The sequence below is a fragment of the Hippoglossus hippoglossus genome, chromosome 6, assembly GCF_009819705.1.
Source record: "Hippoglossus hippoglossus isolate fHipHip1 chromosome 6, fHipHip1.pri, whole genome shotgun sequence".
NCBI lineage: Eukaryota > Metazoa > Chordata > Actinopteri > Pleuronectiformes > Pleuronectidae > Hippoglossus > Hippoglossus hippoglossus.
Genome location: NC_047156.1, coordinates 23,228,192 through 23,250,899, shown reverse-complemented (window position 1 = coordinate 23,250,899; position 22,708 = coordinate 23,228,192). Strand labels below are relative to the sequence as shown.

The window sequence follows — 22,708 nt, the reverse complement described above, 5'->3', positions numbered from 1 at the left end:
AAACACAAACCACGAACCTGCCTCAAAGGTCTTTACCAACCGCACAGTTCACGACACTCTCGAACCTTCAGGTAAAGAATCAACTTAAAGAGACTGGAGACTGCAGACCGATAATCCATCACAGTGGACGCCTCACTCCTTTGTTTGTTCAGTCTCACTCACGCTGTGACCATTTGAAGACTGAAACTTCATGACTTATGACTGAAAGCGCCATACTTTAAAATAGCTACACGAATACATAAACATTAAAGTTGTAACTCAAAATAAGAAGGTCTGTCTGTTTTAGGTTTCATAAAAGACTGTTGGGCCTGGAGTTGACGTTTACTGTCTTGATAATAAGCCTTAAAATAACTAATTCTGAGCCACTAACTTAAGACCAGGCTTTCGTTGGTTAAAAGCCAAACCTCATTCCACTGCCAAAAGTCAGCAATGTACCAATGTGCACCTCATCCTATGACCACACTGAAAGAAGTAACATTAAGGATTCACCTGATAAAGTCCTTGTAAGAATTTACACAATGCCAGTATCATGTAAAATTTACCTACCACAAAATAGTGTCTCTATATTAATATAATATAATAATATATTAAGTAAATATATAAGTTATATCTTTTTATACTAATTAAACCAATTAAATAAAAAATATTCATGGACAGGAATATCATAGTATTAAGTAAATATAACGTAGCAGCATTATTTACTGTTATTAAGTAAAAACAATCATTTTGTGGCGACGCTTTGCTGTTACCTTAAGGAAGTTATGTTGTTACCCCTGTCCATTTGTTTGTTGGTTAATTTGTTTCACTGTTTTCCCAAAGAATAAATTATGGATGTTGAGGAAAAGATAATTCAGAGATATTTAGAGAACTAATATCTAAGAGTGTGTGGAATTTAGTGCAGATTGATTGAACTTAACCTTTGGGCTGTGGCAAAGGTATGCGCTCTACTCAGTTCCATTCTAGTAAAGCTGTGGATTAATCTACTTCTCTATTGCACTGAGCTCAGTGATAGACTTGGCCTCCTAACTATTGTGTCCCTACCAGACCTATGCTGGGATAGGCTCACGGCCTTCATAAACAGAATAAGTGGTTTACAAAACAGATGGACTAAAGGTTCTAAAATTATGAGCCTAAAATGATGATGAAGATGGTGATTCATTGAAGTTATGAAATCCTCAAATGGACAGAAAGAAATGAAAAAATTAGATGTTTTGTTGTTGTCAGATGGTGGATGAGTCATCTTTTGGATGTCCAAAACTCTTCCTGATTCCTTGGTATTGTGCAGGTGTAATGCAGCTTTTTCCGCGATATTGACAGCTTTTTTACCTGCAACTGGTTCCTCTTCCTCCGACTCTCTTTCCGTTCGCTCGGGGATACTGAAGTCAGAGGACGTCTCGTTGTCGTACAGGCCTTCACCCTGCCCTGAGCCACTCTCCTCCTCCCCACCCAATGGCCAGGGTGAAGCCAAGGATTCAGCAGGAGTGGTTGGAGCTGCAGTGCTTCCTACCTCCGAGGTGACGGCACTGCCACTCTCGCTTTCAAAATAGAATGCTGAGGAGCGTTCTTCCAGATCATCTGGGGTCTGGCCAGAAGCAGAGGTTGTAGATGGGGGAACGGTGCTAGCAATTTTGGTCGAAATAGGGAGTGCGCTCTCCCCCGAGGCCGAAGTTTGAACCCGGTCCCATTCCTGATCTACGCCCTCCTGGGAGTCAGGGAACAGAGCTGAACCAGAGGCACTGCTGCTAGTATCTAACACCTGTCCCTCTGGAGTGGGGGTGAATGGGGTGGCTGTGGGTGAGGAAGGGAGGGCAGAGGTATGGAGGTCAGTGTCCCCATCTGACGCCAAGAACCAGGAATCCCTGACGCCAGCCGTTGTGGCTGCAACAGAAACGGGCAGGTCACTATGGGTGGCTTGAAGAAGGTGGGATTGTAACAAGGATAACGAGGGCAAGATGGCGCTATGGGAGAACAGAGGCTGGTCTAGGAGCAAACCATCAGAACCCGCCACCGACACAGAGCGATGGTCATCTCTACCAACACTAGAGGCTGAAGGATGGCCAACACTAGAGTAAAGATCTAAGCTAGCAGAGTCCCAGGCTGAAGACGGCAGCGGGACATGAGAAGACCAGGACGAGGAAGCAGACGGCTCCACGGAACAGCCACACATGGTGACCATATCGCTACCTAACGAAAAACCATCACCACTGACCTCAGGGAGGAAAGACTCAATGGTGCTTCCCGTGGCGTACCTTGAGTCCTCAGAGAAAGAGTGGGACAGGCCCGGTGTTGCACCAGACAGGGTGAAGTCACTAGAAAGAAGAATCGAAGGCTGAAGGGTGGGGCTAAGAGACAGAGAGATCGTTGAGAGTGATAGTTCCCAGGAAGATTCAGACGGCTCAGCAGTGACGGTGGTGACGGACAGATCCGGAATTGTTTGGATAGGAGGGGTATCCCTGAACACTAAGGGGTCCCCTGAGGAAAATGACGAAGATGAAGACCCAGACAACAAATCACCATCACTATCATTATCATCAGACCCAGGGGAGACAGAGTCAGTCTCCCTACCAGACAAGGGATGTGAGGAGTGAGGGGGGTGGGGCAGGGCGGAGGCAGCGAGTGTAGGGGTTGAAGGGGAAGCCGGGTCATTTATAGACAGTGCTGCAGTAGCGGCATGCTTGGAGTCCGGAGCAGAGGCAGACAACACAGGCCAAGATGAGGAAGGAGGGTCATGCAGGCAGGTGGAGGGGGCTTTGTCTGGGTCTGTAGTGTCACACAAAGGGGAGGAGGCGGAGGAGGAGGAAGAGGAGGGGAGGACAGTGGGGCGCTCACCGTTGGAAACAGACTTTGTCGTCTGCAAGAGAACAGCATTCAAGCGCACAGAGGTCGTGGGGCTACGTGTGACAGCTTCAGTTGAGGAAGGTTCGGAGGTTGACATTTGGATCTCTGGAAAACCTCTGCTGTCAGGGGTAGTGTCTTCATTTAGGGGATGCCCCAAGCCTCGGTTGGTCTCGGCCTGGATGAAGGATGAAGACGTCGTGCTGCTCATTTCACGGGTACGAGACCTTAGTGTGGTTGCGCTGGTGCTGTAAAATGAAATACTTTTAACAGCTTTTGTCTTTGCACTGGTTAATGTAGTAGCTGTCGTACTAACAACACCTTTTGGACTGATGCGTCCAAAACCACCATCTGTCTTTGTATCGGAAAGAGTAGTGGGAGTGGAGATGAAGAATTCCTTGGCTGTTGCTGTGGCAGTGGAGTAAATAGGAGCGTTGCCACTTAATTCAGCATCTATTGTTTCTGGTGATAGGGCGACCTCTGGTGGCTGTGAGGAGGTACTGTCACGTGCTGTCTCTTCCGTTTGGCTCAGGACCTGACCAACCTGTGTGGATCTGACAGGGGGAAGCGGATCAGTGCTGGTTCTTCTTTGAGCTGACTCTGGAGTTGTGGTTCTAATGCCAGGTAAAGGTAAAAGAAGGGATCCAGAAGTGGTGGTTTTTGGTGAATTTGTAGGAATCCAGGCCGGATCAGGTTCATAGTTGCTCTGTTGGTGACAGAATGATTTGACAATAAAGAACAATGACAGCTGTAAGTACACAATAACATGCAGTTTTCAATGAAGAATAAGCTTCATACCTCATCATCAAATTCATCTGAATCTGGATCCAGAGCATTTTCTACAAAAAGGCACAGGTTACACCATTAGTTACACAAAGACTAAAATAACTTACAAAATGTCAAAACTCATGGACAAGACAATTGAACTTGTGTCTACTTCGGTTTTACTTTTCTCTGAGTTGTATTTATGTTGCTGTTAATGTCCTAAGGATGAAAGTATACAACCCCCCCCCCCCCCACAAAAATGCAAAGACGTGACAAAAGGGTAAAACGATTTGAAAAAAATGTGATGAGATCATCACGGAGAAGAAAAGCAAAGAAATGTGGGACTCCAGGTTTTCAGAAACATGTAAAGAAAGCTCAGTTTAGTTTAGTTAAAAACGTGATAATGAAATGTGCTCTGGATGGATGTAAATGTGTGAAATGACAGAGGGAGACAGTGGCAAGTTAAGCAGTGTTTTGGAAGGATGAAACATTTACATGCAACATGTCGGGCACATTTGGACTTTCATGCACGAGTTCCCCCAAAGACAAAAGCAAACACAGAAAACCTTGAACAAAAAGCATTTGCAACTAATCAATTTTCTGTTTTATCCTCCTTATAAAACCAGACGAGCCAAGGAAAGGAATTCAAACTGACAACTTTCAACTACTTTCCTCTGTTATCTAAACTTTTTGGAATCCAAACTCTGCCCGTCTGTCACAAGAGGGATAAAACAAACTCACAGAGTTATTTGCAAATGCCACATAGGCTGACTGAGCTCAGACGCACAGCACACAGCAGACATGTGGAGGGCAGGTGTGGCTCTTACCTGTCTGAGGCTAAGTGACACATCATGGAGACCAGATGAAACTGGTTTGTGAAGCATGAGGTGAGGTTTTACAAGTTTTATGAACTAGTTTGAGAGAGATGCCTGAGGGATTTCTGGGGCAAACTGAGGCACATTTTGGTTGAAGACAACTTGATTCTTTAATGAAGCAGCGCATGAAAAACACTAAATTACATTAAAAAAATCACTTGATTTGGTGTTGTAATTATTTGTTGATTAAATGATTAGGCAATTAACAGAAAGTAAATTGATTATAAATTTAACAATTAATAATTTAGTCAATCATTATAGAAAACAAACATTAAAAAATTCTTTCTTTCATGTGAAATGAGTTTGAAATTATAAGATAAATCTATGGGCTGATTTTTAATTACTTCTCACACTGACATTTAATAAGTTATGATGATTAAGTATAAATCTAACCTATCAAATACGTGTGCTAGCTCTTTTAGCTAAATCAGTTTATTTGATAAAATCTTGATATGATACGTAAATTGATATGAAACAGAAAAAAGCAAGTATCTGCAGATTTCTGAAGCTGAAACAAACTATGTGAAGTAGTTTGTTTTCGAAAAAAATCAAACTACTTCTACTTTTTTCGAAAAAAATCAATTAATTCTCTGTTTTTGTAGCATTAAGTTAACGTTACTGTTTTGAATAGAAAAAATGACGGTAGATAGACAGTAGCAAAGCATCTTGTAAACCTACTGAATGTTGCAGAGTTTCACTCATTCATGCAAGCTGACACTGAAGTAGGATGCAGGGGATTTTTTTTTCTTTGTAACAAGACATAGTAGTTTATTCCATGTAAAGCTCAGATTAAAATACAATGTTATTGTGATTGCCATTCCAATCCATGTTACACAAAATGCTGCTGCAAACATGCAAACATTGGTCTTACTGTGAGATGCAGAAGGAACAGACGCCACAAAGTGAAAACAAAACAAAGATGGAGACTTTGGCTTTCCATGTGAAATGAAAGTTACACAGGAAGTGACCCCTTTGTCTTAGAAATATAGAAATATATAGGGACAGCACATTTGAAGACCACAGAGAGAGTCATGAAACAGTTATAAACACAGAAAAAGAAGAGGCAAACAACCGCTCTGTGTGTAAAATAGAAGATAAACTGTATAGCCCAGAGTATAACATAGGGAGGGTGAAGAGAGACGCAGAGAAACAACAAAACTTTGTTCGTATGGTTCTGGGTTCAAAGGGAGGATGAGTGGAAGGACAGAAGTTGTTTTAAAAGAAAAGAAACATGGCTGGAGATGAATCATATTGAGTAGTAATGGACAACAAGTAAAAGGGAATTTACAGAACTACTAACATTACGCCTCATGAATCTCCCCCGTTCAAACTGTGAGCTACTTCTCACAAGTTTGGCTTGTTGGACATATTAGCTCTTTTTTGGGGTTAAAAATCATAATCTGGACAAACTATATTACATATTAACTTAGTATAGGGCTTCCATTGATAAGTAACATAATTTGACTTTCAGTGAGTTTGTCTGTTGTCTTTTTTACTGTAATATAATTTTTGTTTGTTGTCGTTTTGACAATTGTCTTTCATCAATTCTAAAGTCTTATAGCACCGTATCTAAATCCTACTCGAAACAAAAGTGAAAAAGTGCAGCAGAGAAAATATTTTTAGGGTTCGTCTGCTCTACGCTCTGCCTCTGGCACGGTCGCTCTTACCGGGGTCATCGACGGGCATGACGACCGTCAGCAGGTCGCTCACTCGTCCATACAGACCATTGGTGCAGACCGCCACCACCTTGACCACGTAGCTGGTGTTGGCTGACAGATCATCAAGTATCGCCCCCTGGTGGTGGGAAAATTAATGACATAATTATTGAAGGACAATATTCATGTTTTAGGCAAACAGCTACAAATGACATACAGCATCTTAAAAGCTGGGTTAAAGCGCCCATATATTGGCCGTTTACAGAATTATAGTTTTAATTTGGTCGTCTCCCAATACCATATCTACTTTGGCCTTTATAACTTAAAGGTTCAATGTGTAAGATGTAGGTGAAATGGATCTATTGGCAGAAACTGAATATAAAATAATCCTAGTCGTGTTTTCACTAGTGTGTGATCATCTAAATAGATTTTTGTGAATTGTTGTTTTCTTTACCATAGAATGGGCCCTTTATATTTAAATACTTTATATTTACATCAGGAGCGGGTCCTCTCTACGGAGGCCGCCATGTTTTTTACAGTAGCCCAAACTGGACAAACTAAACATCTTTTGAGTTTTTATGACAACTGAAGGCTGCCACAGGTTCATGTTTGGAAGGGGAGGGTGAGGTGAGGGGTATTCAGCTGCAACATGCAACTTCACCAATAGATGTCACTAAATTCTACACACTGAACCTTTAAGGGATATTTTATATGAAGCAATGGGTAAAACCTGAAAAGAATGATACAACCATAAGTTGATTTCAGTTAGTCACCTACACTAAAATGAGGAATGAGGAGAATCTTGTTGAGTAATAATTTAGTATAAGTTTCACAAATAAAGTAAGGCTTAATATTTTGGTTCATCAGCACCACATTATCATAAGTATCAGGACTTTGATAAACTTGTGCAAGAAACTGACTATTCTGAATAAAGAACCAGACAGACCTAAAGGAAATTTATTTTTGTGTGGTGTATGAAATGTTCTGTACTGGTCAACTGTATAACGTTGTTACATCTGTGGGATATTCAATGGAGTTTCCCACTTTCACTTTCACAATGAGATTCGTTCAAAATTTGGGATCCAGAAGGTGAAACAAATTTCTCCTTATTTCCTAAAAAAAGGTTTTGTAAAATGTAAAATTATGACTTTGCTCTTAAGGCTACAATTTTACTCTTATAATATTGCAACTTTATTTTTGTAAAATTACTTAAAATTTCTGCTAAGCTGCTAATTGAGATGGCTGACTGCTGACTTGTGGTAATTGTTATTGATATATGATATATGATTCATGATGATTCCTGTGGACACTCTCTCACCACATCCTGGTCTCCATCAGTCAAGTACTCAGAGGCGACAGAGTCTTCTGCGTTGGCCAGTCGGTAGCTGACGGCATATTTCTCGATGCTGGCGTCGTACACTGCCCGCGGCCGCTCCCACGTCACCAGCAGGCTGCTGAGATTGTAGGGCGCTGCCTGCATGTTCTCCGGCTCTGAACTGCAGACTGACAGAAACACAAAGACAAGAACAAAATCAAAAATGGATGGAAAATTCTCTTCCAAAGTCCATTGGACAGGAAAGTTTCCCACAGACCAGCACATCTGCTCGGGTATTTGTACAATCACAAAAAACCACAAGGCCAACACAAAAACAGGTGAATACAAAAACTGACTTCAGATCAAATGTATATGAAACACGAATGTATTACTGTACATATTCCTTCCTTATAAAATGTCATTATACTTCTAACCAGTTTTAAATGATGGTGCATTTGGATTTATTTACATTCTCTAAGGAGCAGCCTCATTATTGAAACTGGACAAAATACATGTATATTTACCCCTGTTTGTTTAATCCAGATAGATTAGAGTTATCACAAAATAAATAGAACCTTGGAATACAAACTGCCACACTATTTTACGTATAAATCAATAAAGGCCATCTGTTCCCTTACACCTCCACCTCCTGCTGTCAGCAGTTAAAAGATTAAAAAGCAGATAACAGTTAGAAGTCAAATGGGGCTGATGGGGTCTGTGTTCCTCCTGCAGCCTGATTCTGGGTCAGAGTTGAGATTAGAGGAGAAGAGATAATACAAATGACAGACACTCTGGGATTAACACAGATTAAAAAAGGCTGAGGAGGGATGACAATAGACAGGAGGAGGCTCTGTCTATCTGAACACTGGCACATTTCTGAGCTGAAGCTAAACCTCTGCTGTCACTGGCTTCACCCTCTGACCTCTGACCTCTCTCCTCTGCAGGATCAAAGTGACAATGTCAGGCTGTGTGTCAACGCTGCTACACGCTCAATAAAATCTGCATAAACCAAGTTCACCAGCAATTAGAGACGCATGTTCCCCACTCAGAAAAATAGACAACCACTGAGAGAGACGGGGAGGGGGTGAGAGGAAGAGACTGGCATTTGTGGCAGTCCACTAGAGGGCAGAATGAGCCAGGAGACCTTTGTTATTTTTGTTTTAAATTGAAAATACTTTAGGCAGATATCACATATCAAAGTTGACATGACAGTGTTGAGAGTCAGAAGAATAAACCCTCAGACAATATGAGGCAGAGCATTTAACAGAGCTAATGAGCAACAATTAAAAATATCACCATGAGGTCTTGTGCACTAATACGCTTCAGCTGATCCTAAAACATAGACTCAATTAAAAAAACGCCAGGCAGTCATACTAAGAATAAAACAATGTCAATAATTATAGCAATACCATTTTCATCAATAGCAGTGTAACAAAGGTTCATTCGATATCATGTTTATGCATTGTGCAAGCACAGCAAGGAGGTGTAACATATAACCGATCTATACCTTTGTTGATAAACAGCAAGTCATCAAGTCATTCTCTGCCCAATGAGAGGAGACAAAAACTAAACCTTCACTTTGAAGTCTTTAAGCGTGAAAGAAATAATAATGTGACATTTATCATGATAATTCATTACACTGACTGATATCCAAGTTTCTACAAATAAATTAAAATAATAATAATAATAATAATAATAATAATAATAATAATAATTTCTTCTTCCAGCCACGAGTCACACCGGAGACCAGGGTTTACATCCACAGTCCTGTCTTTGGGTTAACCAACTAGATGGTGGTTTAGGTTAAATATAAATAAACGTGTATTAAGTCACTGAAGTTAACTTTTTCTGTAATAAACCAGACAAACATTTTCACTTATCTTATCCTGGTGTTGTGAGAGAGTCTAAACAGAACCATAAATCAGATTAATAAAGCTGGAGTCAAGTGGATACTGTCTTCTGAGATCAGAAATATGCTGTCTGTGAATATTGTACTGATACATTTACCACCTATGTAGTAGTGACTTGCCAAATACATACATATTGTTTTTGATGGCCAGAAACATTATCTGCAGTAGTTTTGAAATTTGTTCTCTTAATGACACCATTATAAAGTGCCATAGAGAGCCATACTGTAAATATCCATTCTAGGCATCTGTCATTGAAACTGCGATTGAAATTAGGAAAGAGAGAGGGAATAGTTTTCCTCTCTGTATTGACTGCAAGGATAACTAAGAAACTAACCTTTTCTATCAGTGAGGAGGGGGTCAGCATTTCTTTCAGATTCATTTAATTTAATTTAATTAAAATTCTCCCGTCACATACTTGGAAAATGCTTCAAAAAGTCGTGAGATTATTACAGCTGATCTTAATACCTTAATATCTTAATCTTTTCCCGCTTTTATTGTTTGATTAATGCATTTGTCTCATTATCATTTCCTCCAAAGTTACTTTTTAATACTTTACTTTTAATATAATTAGTTATGAGGTCTATGACTGTTTTGAAGGGCAATTGAAATCAAATAAAATTATTTTAAATAGTCTATAACAACAGAACAAGCCCTCCACAAAAACCACAGATCGATAAACTTCATTAATAACTATGGAGCAGGACCAGGAAATCGATGGCTTACACCGAGTCAACCCGTTTGCTCTCCGTCGCTGAGATTTTATTTAGGTCACTGGAGATCTATTCTTATCTGTCTTTTCTTTCTATCATTTGTGATCTACTTAGAATTAATTAGTACAAATACAGTATTTTCATACTGGAGTCAAGCTGAGGTCAGCCAGGTGGACGTAGTAATGATGAGGAGTATCAGTGTGTGTCGTCCAGCAGCAGACACTCAGACTGTTAATCATCTGAATAATATATCTTTACGTAAACGTTTTCCCAGTAGGGTCATAAGGTGCTTTAGTAACTAAAGTGAACATAATTTATGCTAAACCACAAGATATGATGAATATTGATTCATATTTTGAATGTCTTAATTTATTTAATTTCATATGTGTTTAATACAGATTGTTATTCAATGTCCTCTATTCTCTTTTGTCTCACTTCTTTATAAAAAAAATCTATAATATAATATATTTCATATCAGCTCATGTGTATCTTTACTTAATGCTTAGTTACAGCTCTTTGTAGCTCCTTGCTGTTGAAAGGTGCTACACAAATAAATGTGTCTTGATTTGAAGCAGCACAAGCATTAATATATTATTCTATTCCATATCTCTTTTTCCTTGTCAAAAAGCCAGTGCCTACATTACCCACAATGCAACTTTAAAACAGACTGATGTGTTCAATTGCAACACTGTACAGTATTTTGAGGTTGACTCTATCAAAAAGATATTATGGATTAGATTTGATTCTTAGGGTGAACTCATCAACCATCAGTCCCCGTCTGCAGCTTCTTTACTACAGAATCAAGTCATTTGCATTTGAGAAAAGAAATATGCCAAGCCCTGTATCGATTGTATTTTAACATTGCCACAGTTTCTTTGTTAACATGAAAATAGATATACATATAACATGTAAGTTTTTGCATGTAGTAAAGGGACAGCTGTATTAACAACACAATGTACTAAGAGTTTCAAAGCTAAATTTGTTGGGCAGAATGGAACCTTCAAAATGATATCATCATATATACATACTGTTTATATCACATAAGTGGAATATTATAACTTTGACAAGCGAGGAGCATTTTAATGTTACAGCTAGTTGAGCTCAAATTATCTCAATTTATTTTTATATATAACAGAGCATTAACTTATAATAGGAGAACAGCATGTCTGTCATTGCAAGAGGAGAAGTAAAAAGTTAGTAAGAAAATGAACAAGAGTGAATATCGTATCATATTTCACTCGAGAGTTAAAAGAGGCCAAAGGATGCAGGAGTCGAACTTTTGCTTATTTGACATGTCTTTCATTCAACACATTTAACCCCTTAGCACTGTCATTCTTCTCTCGTTCTTTACTTCTGTTAGTTTTCATCTCCAATGTCACAGCAAATTAAACTAACCCGTCATATTTGTGTAAAGTCTCTATCTGGTCAGTCGACATAGTTCTTTGGTGTCTGCGGTTGCTTCTCAATCAGCTCGTCACGTTTGTACAGCTGTGGGAGGCTCTGACCGCAACTCGTATTTTCCACAGTGAATTAGGCATCTTACCTGTAGGGTGAATCTTGCAATCTGTCAGTTTACGTACAGGAATTGAGTAAATGTACTTAGATGCTTGCTACCACTGACTTGGGGTCACTGGCTCCACATCAGTTCAGATCCACAACGATGTTTCCTGGTGTGTGATAAACACCTCACCTACAGTGTGGATGCAGACTGTGATGTCGGTGACAGCGAATTGTAGGATTTTGGCCCTGGTGTTCGTACCTGGTGTGAGGACCTCCTCGGTGCCGGTATAGGAGGAGAGCACCTGTCCCATGAACTGCTCCTGCTGCTCCCTGTAGTTGTTCTGCAGGTAGTCCATCAGCATCACGTATCCGGCCTGCTGCATCGTCATCACCTCGCAGAACATCTCCAGCTGCAACACAACCACAGAACAACGTCAGCAACAGCTCCTGCAGTCCATCTGAAGAACAGACTGAGGGAAGCTTCACTAAATGTAACCTACAGCCTTAAATGAATCACACTGATTCATTTGACACAATGAACAGCGACAGTATTACTAATTGATGGCTTGAGTGTGATTGTGGTAAAAGAGGTTTCTATGGGAAGATAATTTTTCCACACAGTTGTACTTATATATAATACATATACATGAACGTATAACTGGTTTGACAAGACGCATCTTGAATGTTGATTGTCCAAGTGAATGACTCTCCATCACTAAATCAAAGTGTAAATCCTCCTCAAAACACAGCAGCAGAATTGAATAGGTGTGGAGGAGCCATGAATCACGCCGGAACAGCCCTTTTACCCGTGGTCTGCTTCTGTACCTGCTCAGGTGACTCACATCCGTCTGGTTGCACAACACAGTCAACACAGCAGAGCCCATTAAGGTCCTATGTGATGGTTGAAGTTGTAAAATTTAACTGTTAGTCCCTGGCAGCCTGAGCTGACTTGGAATGTCGACCGGCTGAGACGCGTCACGAGACATGGAGGCTTTCAAGGTGAAAGAGAAACACCTGCCTCCATTATAACAGCTGTGATGACTTAATCTTTTTCTTTGTATAGAAAAGATTATTTGTGTAGTTATACATCCACATTACAACCTTTTCCTTTGAAACCACATCAACTCTGCTACGGATACGTAACCCCACACTACTACAGAGTTTCAGAGCTGCTAAAACAGAGAAGGCTGGAAACACTACTGGTCTCGTTGTAGTTTAAAAACTCCAGGGCAGAATTTGAATTTGGAAGGGCAGAAACAGAGCTGCTTGGAAACAATGACTCACAAACGCTTGCTGATTGGATCTTTTGGTCACGACGTGACATCAGGCTCTTATCACATGACCCCCTTCTGGAGGAAAAGAATCGGCGCTACAACGCTACGTGGATGATCAATTACAAGAGTTGCTGACCATGTTGTCTTTGCTAACAGGTGTTGCGCAGTTAAATTCGGGCAATTTCTGCTCATACTTATTGCCATTGCTGTTTCACGTGTGTAGCTTGGTAACTGCAACAAACAACCAAATGCTTCTTGTGTGCACACGCATGCCCAGTGTACGTGAGTGGTCATGTGATATGCATGATCAGGCCTGTTAGTGTGGAGGGAGATTAAAACTGATAAACGCTCATGTGGACAGAAATAATAATCATAATCAAGCAGACATGAGATGAAGGAGTGAGATCAGAGGGAAATCAGAGAAAGAACCGGAGCTTCTCGTCCAATACATTTTTCTCAAAGATGGTTTCACTGATATATGTTCGAGGCTTAATTTTGATGGGAAGCTTGGTTTGAATTACATATTTGATACTATAAAAGTGGGGTGAAATGTTATGATTGACAGGTGAGACTGACTCATGATTTGTCAAGTGCATATATTGGCGGGACATCGCATCCGCAGCTCCATCCCCCAATCAGTACTACGCAGACTCTGGCTCCAAATGCGCAAGATGGCAGTGTTTCCAGATATTTTGGCCCATTTCTGGCTAGTGGGTGGAAACAGAGATGTGTCATCAATCTTTGTGTACAGTCTATGGTCCTGAAGAAGTAATGTATTATAAACTTTTGTCTTGGAAATGCAACGATAGCTGAAGCTCACACTCTCTCTTACAAATATCACCTTAAGGGTAAAACTAGGTTAAGGTTATTTGAATAAAACTGGGAATACGTTGGTCAGATTTAACCCTGAACTTGTGTCTAACTAGTTTCAGCTGAATTAGCTGAAATTTAGTTGATATTGCATCGCACCAGCTGTTGTTTCATGTTCAGTTCCCTTTGTGATCAACAGACATTTTGGTTGTATCTGCAGTTTGAGTAGTTTTGTGATTTGATTCTTCCTCATGGCTGCTGCCTATAGATTCACTGCAAACTCCATGTGTGGTTTAACCCATTGTCTTCCCTCAGACTGAGGTTTTCTGCCAAAGTGCGGCTCTAGATGCTCCTTTTTTCCTTTTTATTCTAAGTCTTTTTTTTCACAAAATAACACTATGGATGAATGTGATTGCAACGTGACCACACTTGATTTCACACTGCCAGCATAAGAAAATTGTACATTTTTAACAGGATTGAAATGTGAAGTTGGAGTAAACACAACTTACAAAGTTAGTTAGTAAAGGTGTGTGTGTGTGTTTGTGTGTGAGACAGCTGTGAGTCAGTTAATGATCATGTCAGAGACTCAGCAGGAATCACACAGGAACCTTTTCGTTGAAAGCCTTTTGTGTTTGTTTTCACATGTTGGTTCATGCCAGCGTGTGTGTATGTGTGTGTGTTTCAGTTTAAAGACCGTAAAGTTCTTTTGTGAGTGAATACTCGTTTGATGTAATGACTGCCTCTGTATGGTTGTCAATCACATTTGGCCTGAGGGCTGTCTCTCTCACACACACACGCACGCACGCACGCACGCACGCATGCACACACACACAAAGACACACACACACACACTTATGTGAACATACACAGACTAAGCTTCTCTGCCTCTCCCATCACTTGTGTGTTTCCTGAGCTCTGGTATGATAATTCCTCCTTTCAGATCCTTCAACATGTTTCTAAAAGGTTGTTTATGGACGTTTCTGTAATTTAACTAAGATTCCACAGCTCACGTCTGGTTCTCAAAGGACCCCACTGGTGGTTACGCATGGGTTGTAGACCTGTGTTCACTTGACATTATTGCTGATTGTTTTTTCAAGGTTTGGTTTTAGTTTCCTTCCTCTCAGGCAGCCTCTGGTTTCAGTTTAGTTCCATGTTGCAGAGACATATTTGACAGTGTGCAGGTAATCTGTCTTTGAATTTGATGTAGTTGCTGGGAATGCTGGAGTAGACCCAGTTTATAAAGTTGCATATTGAACACATGTTTTTTGTGTTAAACCTGTAGTGCACTGGGAACTCGTGACACATTTCAGGCTTTTCTAACAGCATGCTGGTGCACCTCCTCATCAATCACGCAAAGCAACTCTACTATAGGTAATTATTTCATTTCAATATAAGTATATTAATGAGCTGCAGGGGAAATGGCCATGCAACACACATCGGGCGGGGCACTTCTTTAATGACTGAGCTTAATGTTTACATCATCATCAAGGGGCGGCTCTGGTTCAGGAGGTAGAGCCGGTCGCCCCCGAACTAGAAAGTTGTGGATCTGCTCTTCCAGTGTGGGTGGCACAGTGTCCTTGAGCAAGATAGTGAACCCTGAAATGTCCCCTGACGGCTGTTCTGGCACTGATTGAATGGTGTGTGTGAGACACGACACAGCTTACAATAGTGCTGAATGAATGGTGTGTGAATGTGGCCTGTACGGTAAAATGATTTGAGTGGTTGACAAGACTGAAAAAGCAATGATCAAATTTTCACAGCATATTGTATGGGGTCCATTTCCATTTCCATTATTTAGTTTTTCCAGAAAGTGGTCCATTGCAAAGCAAAATTATAATTCTAAATGACTCACAAATAGATTGGGTCTATACCAAACTGATCACACAAACTCTGTGTTCGATGAAACACAATGATTGATGAGTAAAATCTCTAAATATAATGCAAGCCAATATAACAGCCTTAAAAATAACTTTACTATGATGACTAATGTTTTGATTCACAGTTTGCGGACAGTGCAGAAGACCTCAGTGTAGGTTGATGCTCTAACTTTAAAAAAATACAGTTCAAACTAGGGAGAGAGACTGAAACACTAAATGCTTGGTCTTTGTGATTAAAATGTTGAAAATGAGAAAATTGATATCACCAAGCAGTCAAATTTTGTGTGCTACTGTCTAAAACCCTTACCTGTTCATCAGAGATCGCGACTTTGTTCTTGAAGATGATCCACTCGACAATCTCACTGCAGGGGGGTGTGGTCAGAGAGCCGTTGTAGGTGAAATATTTCTCCGTGGAGTTTGGCAGGAGACCTCGGAGGGTGAAGGGCGAAACCTCAGCGCTTTTACCTGAATAGTAACACAACAAAGCTTAAATAGACAAGACAGAGGAAGAAGAAGCAAGTGATGAGACCAAGAAGAAGAAGAAGAAGACGTACCGTATCTGCTCACACTGAGGATACTGTCTATGATTGGTGCGTAGTTCACGTTGTCTTCAGTGGTCGTCTGTGAAGAGAAAATCAACAGACTTACAGTCTTTTTTATTGATTAATGTAAATTGTTCATAACGCTCTGCAGTTTGACACAGGCCAGGTTCAACATGGAGGTTGGCCAAGGGGCCAAGCCCCGCTAACATTCGGCAAGAGGCAGGGTACATCCTGGACTGGTCGCTAGTCCATCACAGGGCCAACATACAGAGACAAACAACCGTTCACACTCACACCTATGGTCCATTTAAAGTCTCCAATTAACCAAGCCCAATCTGCATGACTGTGAAAACCCACACAATACGGGGAGAACATGCAGAGTCCACATAGAAAGACCTTCTTGCTGTGAGGCAACAATGTTAACCATCGCACCACTGTGCTGCCCCTGTTCCAAATGTGTTAATTTTAATGGATTTTAAACTAGATGAGATTTAACACAGTATTAATTATATTACAAATATTACTTTCATGTAATTGAACTGTGAATGTTTAGGATAGTTTATTCTACTTGCCCTTTGGAAGGTGGGGATTTCAAAGATTTTTTCCTTACTTTGAGTGGACTATTTTCCCATTTATCTTCTAGTTGCAGGTAACTATTTCAGTGTTTTTGCTGGGTTTACTGAGTAAAATGTACGTTTAATACAGTGAAGATATGGGTGGTGGTGGCTCAGGGGAACAGCTGCAGTTGCAGCAGAGTTATTACGTTACTTCTTGTCTGCTGCACCCGGCTGCTCCACCTCTCGCCTGAATAAGAGGAGGATTTGATGCGGTTGTGAACTCGTCTGTGCAGAGAACCTCCAGCTGTGTTGTGCATGTGTGAAAGGCAAACTCTGGGTAAACTCCGTAGCCAATTCTCCGGATTTTAGGTCATGTCTCAAAACGGCCTAATATTGTATGAGAGAGTAAGAAGCATGTGAATTATTTCTGTACTCATGTTTACACATATTGTTCATATGGGCAATGAAGCCTTGTTGCTACAGTTTTTTTTGCTTTGTACAATTCATACAAAGTATATTTTTTGGTCTCTTGCCTTGATTTCTGACGGGAAGATGTGAACAAGAGACAGGAAACATGATGAGAGAGTAGGTGAATGACATGAATCAAATGGCAGAGTCGGTTGGGAGTCAAACCAGGGACCAGCTGCCCATATGGTATGAACCCTGACCATTTTGGTGACCCGATATATAATATTTTGTATAAATAGCACAAATTATCAAGGTGAAAAAACAGTACAACTGTTTTTAAGTTTCTGTTATTTAGAAAGTATAGAGAGAAAAGAAGGGGAATGACATCTGATAAGAGCCCCAGGACAGATCCAAACTCATGACTTTCAGGTTGCATTCACCAACCAAGCCACCAGACACCCTCAACATGAATTCTGGAAAGTTGAAAAATAATGTTACCTGCGAAGGCGGCTGGCAGCGCACGAAAACAAAATTTCTCAATTTCTTTGTGTTGTTGGTGTTCCCACCCTGCTCTCCGCCCAATCTGCAGCCCAACACACACACACACACACACACACACACACACACACACACACACACACACACACACACACACACACACACACACACACACACACACACACACACACACACACACACACACACACACACACACACACACACACACACACACACACACACACACAAAGCCTGCAGCTTCACATCAGACGTTTTCAGATTTTTGTTCCAACATGGCCTCTGTCGGTTCGAACATGCCAATGTGGCCAGAGGCAATGCAACAGCACAAAGCAGAAAGAACCAAAGTATGCAGGACGCTCTCCGTACCCTGGCACTGAGCATGAAAACACAGGGAAGAGCACAGCAATGATCCCGAGCCAGAAATATGAATCAGACTTTTGAGACGCACAACACTCACTCAGGTATTACTACAGTCCATTGGTGGTATCACTGAAAGTGTTTGATTCATTCCCGCAGTCCGACTTTTTCATCTTCAACAAGAAGTCATCGATAAAGTCATATTCTGCAGATATGCTTCTCAAATCAGACACTTTCTGAAATGAAAACCAAACCTCAAACCTTTGAGTCTGAGCTTTGTGTAAGAATACATCAGACCATTGTTAGCATTGAACACTTAGAACATGTTTCTCCACACAAGTGAGTATGTGGGCTATACAAACACTCAGCCAAGAGCTAATTACTACTCTTACCACACTACATGGAGAAAAGCACCACTAATACTACTTCAGCTTCTATTACTGAGACACCATCACCCCTCCACCCTACCTGGAGAAAGCTAGCACATATACATTTACACAGGTTTTCTTAAAAATATAGTTATCACAGGCGTATGAATGTCCAAGCATGACTGACCATTCCTGCAATTTTTTCCGAAAACATAAATCTGACATTTACAACCCCTCCCGTGATGATTGGCCAACTTTGTAGAAAGTAGCCAAGATTGAAGCTCTCTCTCAGCTCACTACCTCTTTCCATGTCTCTAGGTTCTACATGTGAAAATTCTGAATCTGTAGACAGTCTGGAAGCCGTCTGGTTTCTGTTTCCAGTTTGACCAATGACTTTTGAGCAGGGTTTGGTTGCCGTCAATTTATATATATAGATTTATAAATGCCAATAAACCGAACAAAATAGAAGAAGAAGACGTTTCAGAGTATCTTTCATACCAAAGATGTATAAAAAAAAGCAATATAACAGTTTACAGTCATACTAAGAGGAAAGACAGAGGTTCAGACAATATACCAGTCTGGCAGCTATATAAGTCAAGTAGATTAGTAAGGTTTTACTCTAAGAAAATAACAAATGTTAGCATAAATAGCTGTAAACTTCAGCCATCTTTGTGTTTGTGAGAGAAGGTTAAAAGAGAACCTCTTATCAGTACTTTGTCTTCCTCTCATGATGGACTGACAACAGACTGGATTATACAATGACGACCTGCTCACTTATCAATCTCTTCTCTCCTCGTTCTCTGCCTCTATTTCTGCAGCCAAAAGCTCTTTTTACCAAACTAGAATTCAATCCTCATTTTCGAACCCCAAAAAGCTGTTCTCATCTTTTCCAACCTCCTTGACCCCCCCCCAGTCCCCCTCCTCCTTCCACCCTTCTACCAAGCCACTTTGTCAACTACTTTACAAAAAAGATAGATGAAATACGCTCCTCATTTTCAAATCCACCTTCTGTAACTACATTTCCATCAACTTCATCTTCATCTTCATCACCTTCGCTTTCCTCACTCACATGGCTTTTCCTACCATAGCTATGCTGATGACACCCAACTAATCCTCTCTTTTCCCCAATCTGAAACACAGGTAGCAGCATGAATCTCTGCCTGTCTGACTGACATCTCTCAGTGGATGTCCGCACACCACCTGAAAATCAACCTTGACAAGACTGAACTACTTTTCCTTCCAGGGAAAGGCTCTCCCACCCACGACCTGACTATTACCTTTGACAACTCTGTGTTAAGCCCCACTCAGACTGCTAGGAACCTGGGTGTGTCACTCGACAGCCAACTCTCCCTTACTGCCAACATTACTGTAACAACATGTTCCTGTTTGTACTATTGTAACTCCCTCCTGGCTGGTCTGCCTGCTAGTGCCATCCGACCTCTGCAGCTCATCCAGAATGCAGCAGCTCGACTGGTTTTTAACCTTCCTAACTCAAACTACTCCGCTCCTCTGATCCTTTCACTGGTTACCAGTGCCTGCCCGCTGCCTGCATCTGTTTCAAAACACTAGTACTTGCGTACCGTGCTGCGAATGGATCGGGTCCAGTCTACATCCAGGACATGGTCAAACCTGACACCCCAGCACGTTCACTCCGCTCTGCATCTGCCAATCGGCTTGTTGCTCCCTCACTGCGAGATAGCAACTCAACAAAATCACGACTGTTTGCTGTCCTGGCTCTAAATGGTGGAACGAGCTACCCAATGACATCAGGACAGTAGAAAGTCTATACATCTTCCGCCGCAAACTAAAAACACATCTCTTCCGACTAAAAATATATATATAATAATAATAATAATTAAGCATTTTAGTAGCACTTATATGGCACTTACATTTACCACTTTGTAGTTCGGCTTTCTTTAAGAAAATTGTACTTTCTTGATTCTTGTTGTTTTGGGTTTGTACAAAGCGACTTATTGTAAGTCGCTTTGGATAAAAGCCTCAGCTAAATGTAATGTAATGTAATGTAATGTACAATGACTCGATTGGAAATAGGACTATGAGATGAGTCAGAGGCTGAGGACAGGTTCACTTTCCATCATGTCCTTTCTTCTAGTAAAATAGTAAAGGATGCTAGGAGTTATTGGAATGTTAAAGGCCAACTTACTGCTCTACTACAACTCACAGACAAGACTGTAAACTGATCTGAGTGTTATCAGTACACACACACAGACACACACACACACACCTCAAACAGCACAGCGAGTGCTGTGATTTTGCTTCCAGCCTTGATGGATTCATCTAGGGAGTCGAAGCGTTGATCCTCGTAACAGTAGATCTGCATCTGTGGAATAAAACAAGTATGATTAACTTGACAAGTAGCAGCAAGTCCAGTCATGTGTCTGTAGAGATACAGTGTTTACTCTGATACACTTTTCAGACGGGCTGTTCCTATTCTTTATGCATATTAGCTACAGAACTCCATACTGAGCTACAGCAACATGTCAACTTATGTGACTCTTTTTCTACCACGCACAGGCCCAGGGGCGCCCACTGCCTATGTTTGAAATGACTGATTTGTCAATAGTACAACAATCAAGATGTAGAAGAGATAAAAGCTAAAGATGCAAAAATCTAACCTTATATGTTAAATAAAAACCAGTGAATTATTGGTATGCTTATTCACAGCAGGATACATCTCCATAAGAACACCGACTAGACGTCTGGCTGAAACCTACATACACTCGATAATTTTTACTTTTGAGGTCGAAAACACACTTGACAACACACTGAAACATACATTTGAAAATCAGCAGCCTGCACTGTTCATAAAATGGGAGAAATTGCTTATCTTCTTCTTTGTTCATTGATTAACCTAAATGTTTCTTGGGGCAACACACAAGGGGTGTCATCGGTCGCTATTAGTTGCAAATTTAAGATAAGATAAGATAAGATAATCATTTATTAGTCCCACAGTGGGGAAATTTGCAAGACGTAGTTAGAAAGAAAAAAAGCTTGAAGTGAGCTAGAGCTGCTATTACAGGCTTCCGCTAGGGAGGCGCCATCGGGAATCTCTCACCTCTAGAGGGTATTTGACTCCATCCAAACTGTGTTCTGAGCCGTCTGAGGAGGCATTGCAGCGCCCCCAGTGGAACGTCAGACGTCCCACCTTGAACTTTGACCTGAGGCCTCCTCCGCTTACATAAAACTCTCCATCCACATCCACCGCCACTGAGAGGAGAGAAGACACAGACATGAGCGTACACATTCAATAAAAAAATGTTTGTATAGCGCCAAATCACAACATACATCATCTCAAAGCAATTTATAATAATAAAAGTAGTACATGATATATACATGACAGTATATACAGTATTTTGAGTTGCACTGTGTTGATGTAAATACACATCTAATGCTCCACTTCATAAAAAAAAAAAGTATTTGTGTTTAAAGCAAAAATGATTATTACAAAATGTGTGGGTTCTTCTTAGAATTAATTTAAGTTTTCATCTGCATACAAACTTTACCACCCAGATCCAGTTTGTCTACTGTTTTTAAAGCGCTGAACACAAGAACACAACACAGTCAAATCTCTGACTGAAAATTATCAATTTATAGATTCTACAGAAGATCAAACGATCAGAGCTTCTACACTACATTATACTCCAGAGACGCCTTCATTGGGTTAGCATCGAACAATGACTCAGACAATGAGGGGATCTTCTTCAGGCTGGCCTTTGTTTGACCTGACAAAAGGTCTCATTTAGGATCAAAACCTTCTTTGATGCTCTGGTAAACGTGGAGAGTTATACAGACCTTTTATCCTCTGTGCCATCCTGTACATCTCAGTCCACCACCTTCACAACGGAATGGCCATGTGGCTATTGTGTTGTATGGATAATGCATATTTTTCATGTGAATGCCTGGATGAAATTCAGTCTTTGCAAAGTCATCAATCTGCTGAACACTTGAGCTCTGCACCCTTGTGCTCTTTGTTGTCTGCAGTCTGCAGTCTCTGTGTGTCATGGTGTTTTCTTTTAACCCCGTCAAAAATCTAATTTCCCCTCGAGGGAGGGCAAATATTGACTCAACGTGTTGCTGATTCAGTTGTGTTGAAAAGTTTGTTTGCACCATGTCGAAAGTGCGAATATATCCGTACGCTGCATCCATCAGCCCCTTTTCTAAAACTGAAATCATCCACTTGTAGCCATGTATTCTCCTGGGGGCCCTGAGAGCTTTGTGAATAGTGTGTATGGAACCTACACTGGGCCCATTTGGGTGCTGATCAAAACAGGTCTGAGTAGTCAGCCTGAACCGTGCTCAGATTGTCCACCAAACATCTCCATTAATAAAAGCCTATAGTGCAGCTGGCAGCCAAACAACAACTACAACGGGCTGATTCTTTTTTCGCTGAGAGTCCTGTTGCTAAGAAGC

General features: G+C 40.8%; 1 protein-coding gene across 5 annotated transcripts in view; it reads right to left on the bottom strand.

The window, feature by feature from the left end:
• ptprz1a (protein tyrosine phosphatase receptor type Z1a) overlaps positions 1–22,708 on the bottom strand; it is an 85,965-nt gene that overhangs the window by 25,268 nt on the left and 37,989 nt on the right. For 3 of the 5 annotated variants that reach the window (XM_034587531.1, XM_034587532.1, XM_034587533.1), the window contains exons 4-12: positions 21,354–21,505; positions 20,523–20,618; positions 16,081–16,147; positions 15,834–15,991; positions 11,825–11,975; positions 7,449–7,633; positions 6,143–6,269; positions 3,634–3,674; positions 1,327–3,541 (exon numbers count right to left, since the gene is read on the bottom strand). In XM_034587531.1, the coding sequence (XP_034443422.1) occupies positions 1,327–3,541; positions 3,634–3,674; positions 6,143–6,269; positions 7,449–7,633; positions 11,825–11,975; positions 15,834–15,991; positions 16,081–16,147; positions 20,523–20,618; positions 21,354–21,505 (3,192 nt within the window). The remainder of the gene's footprint in view (positions 1–1,326; positions 3,542–3,633; positions 3,675–6,142; positions 6,270–7,448; positions 7,634–11,824; positions 11,976–15,833; positions 15,992–16,080; positions 16,148–20,522; positions 20,619–21,353; positions 21,506–22,708) is intronic. The other 2 variants (XM_034587534.1, XM_034587535.1) reach the window with 2 other exon arrangements.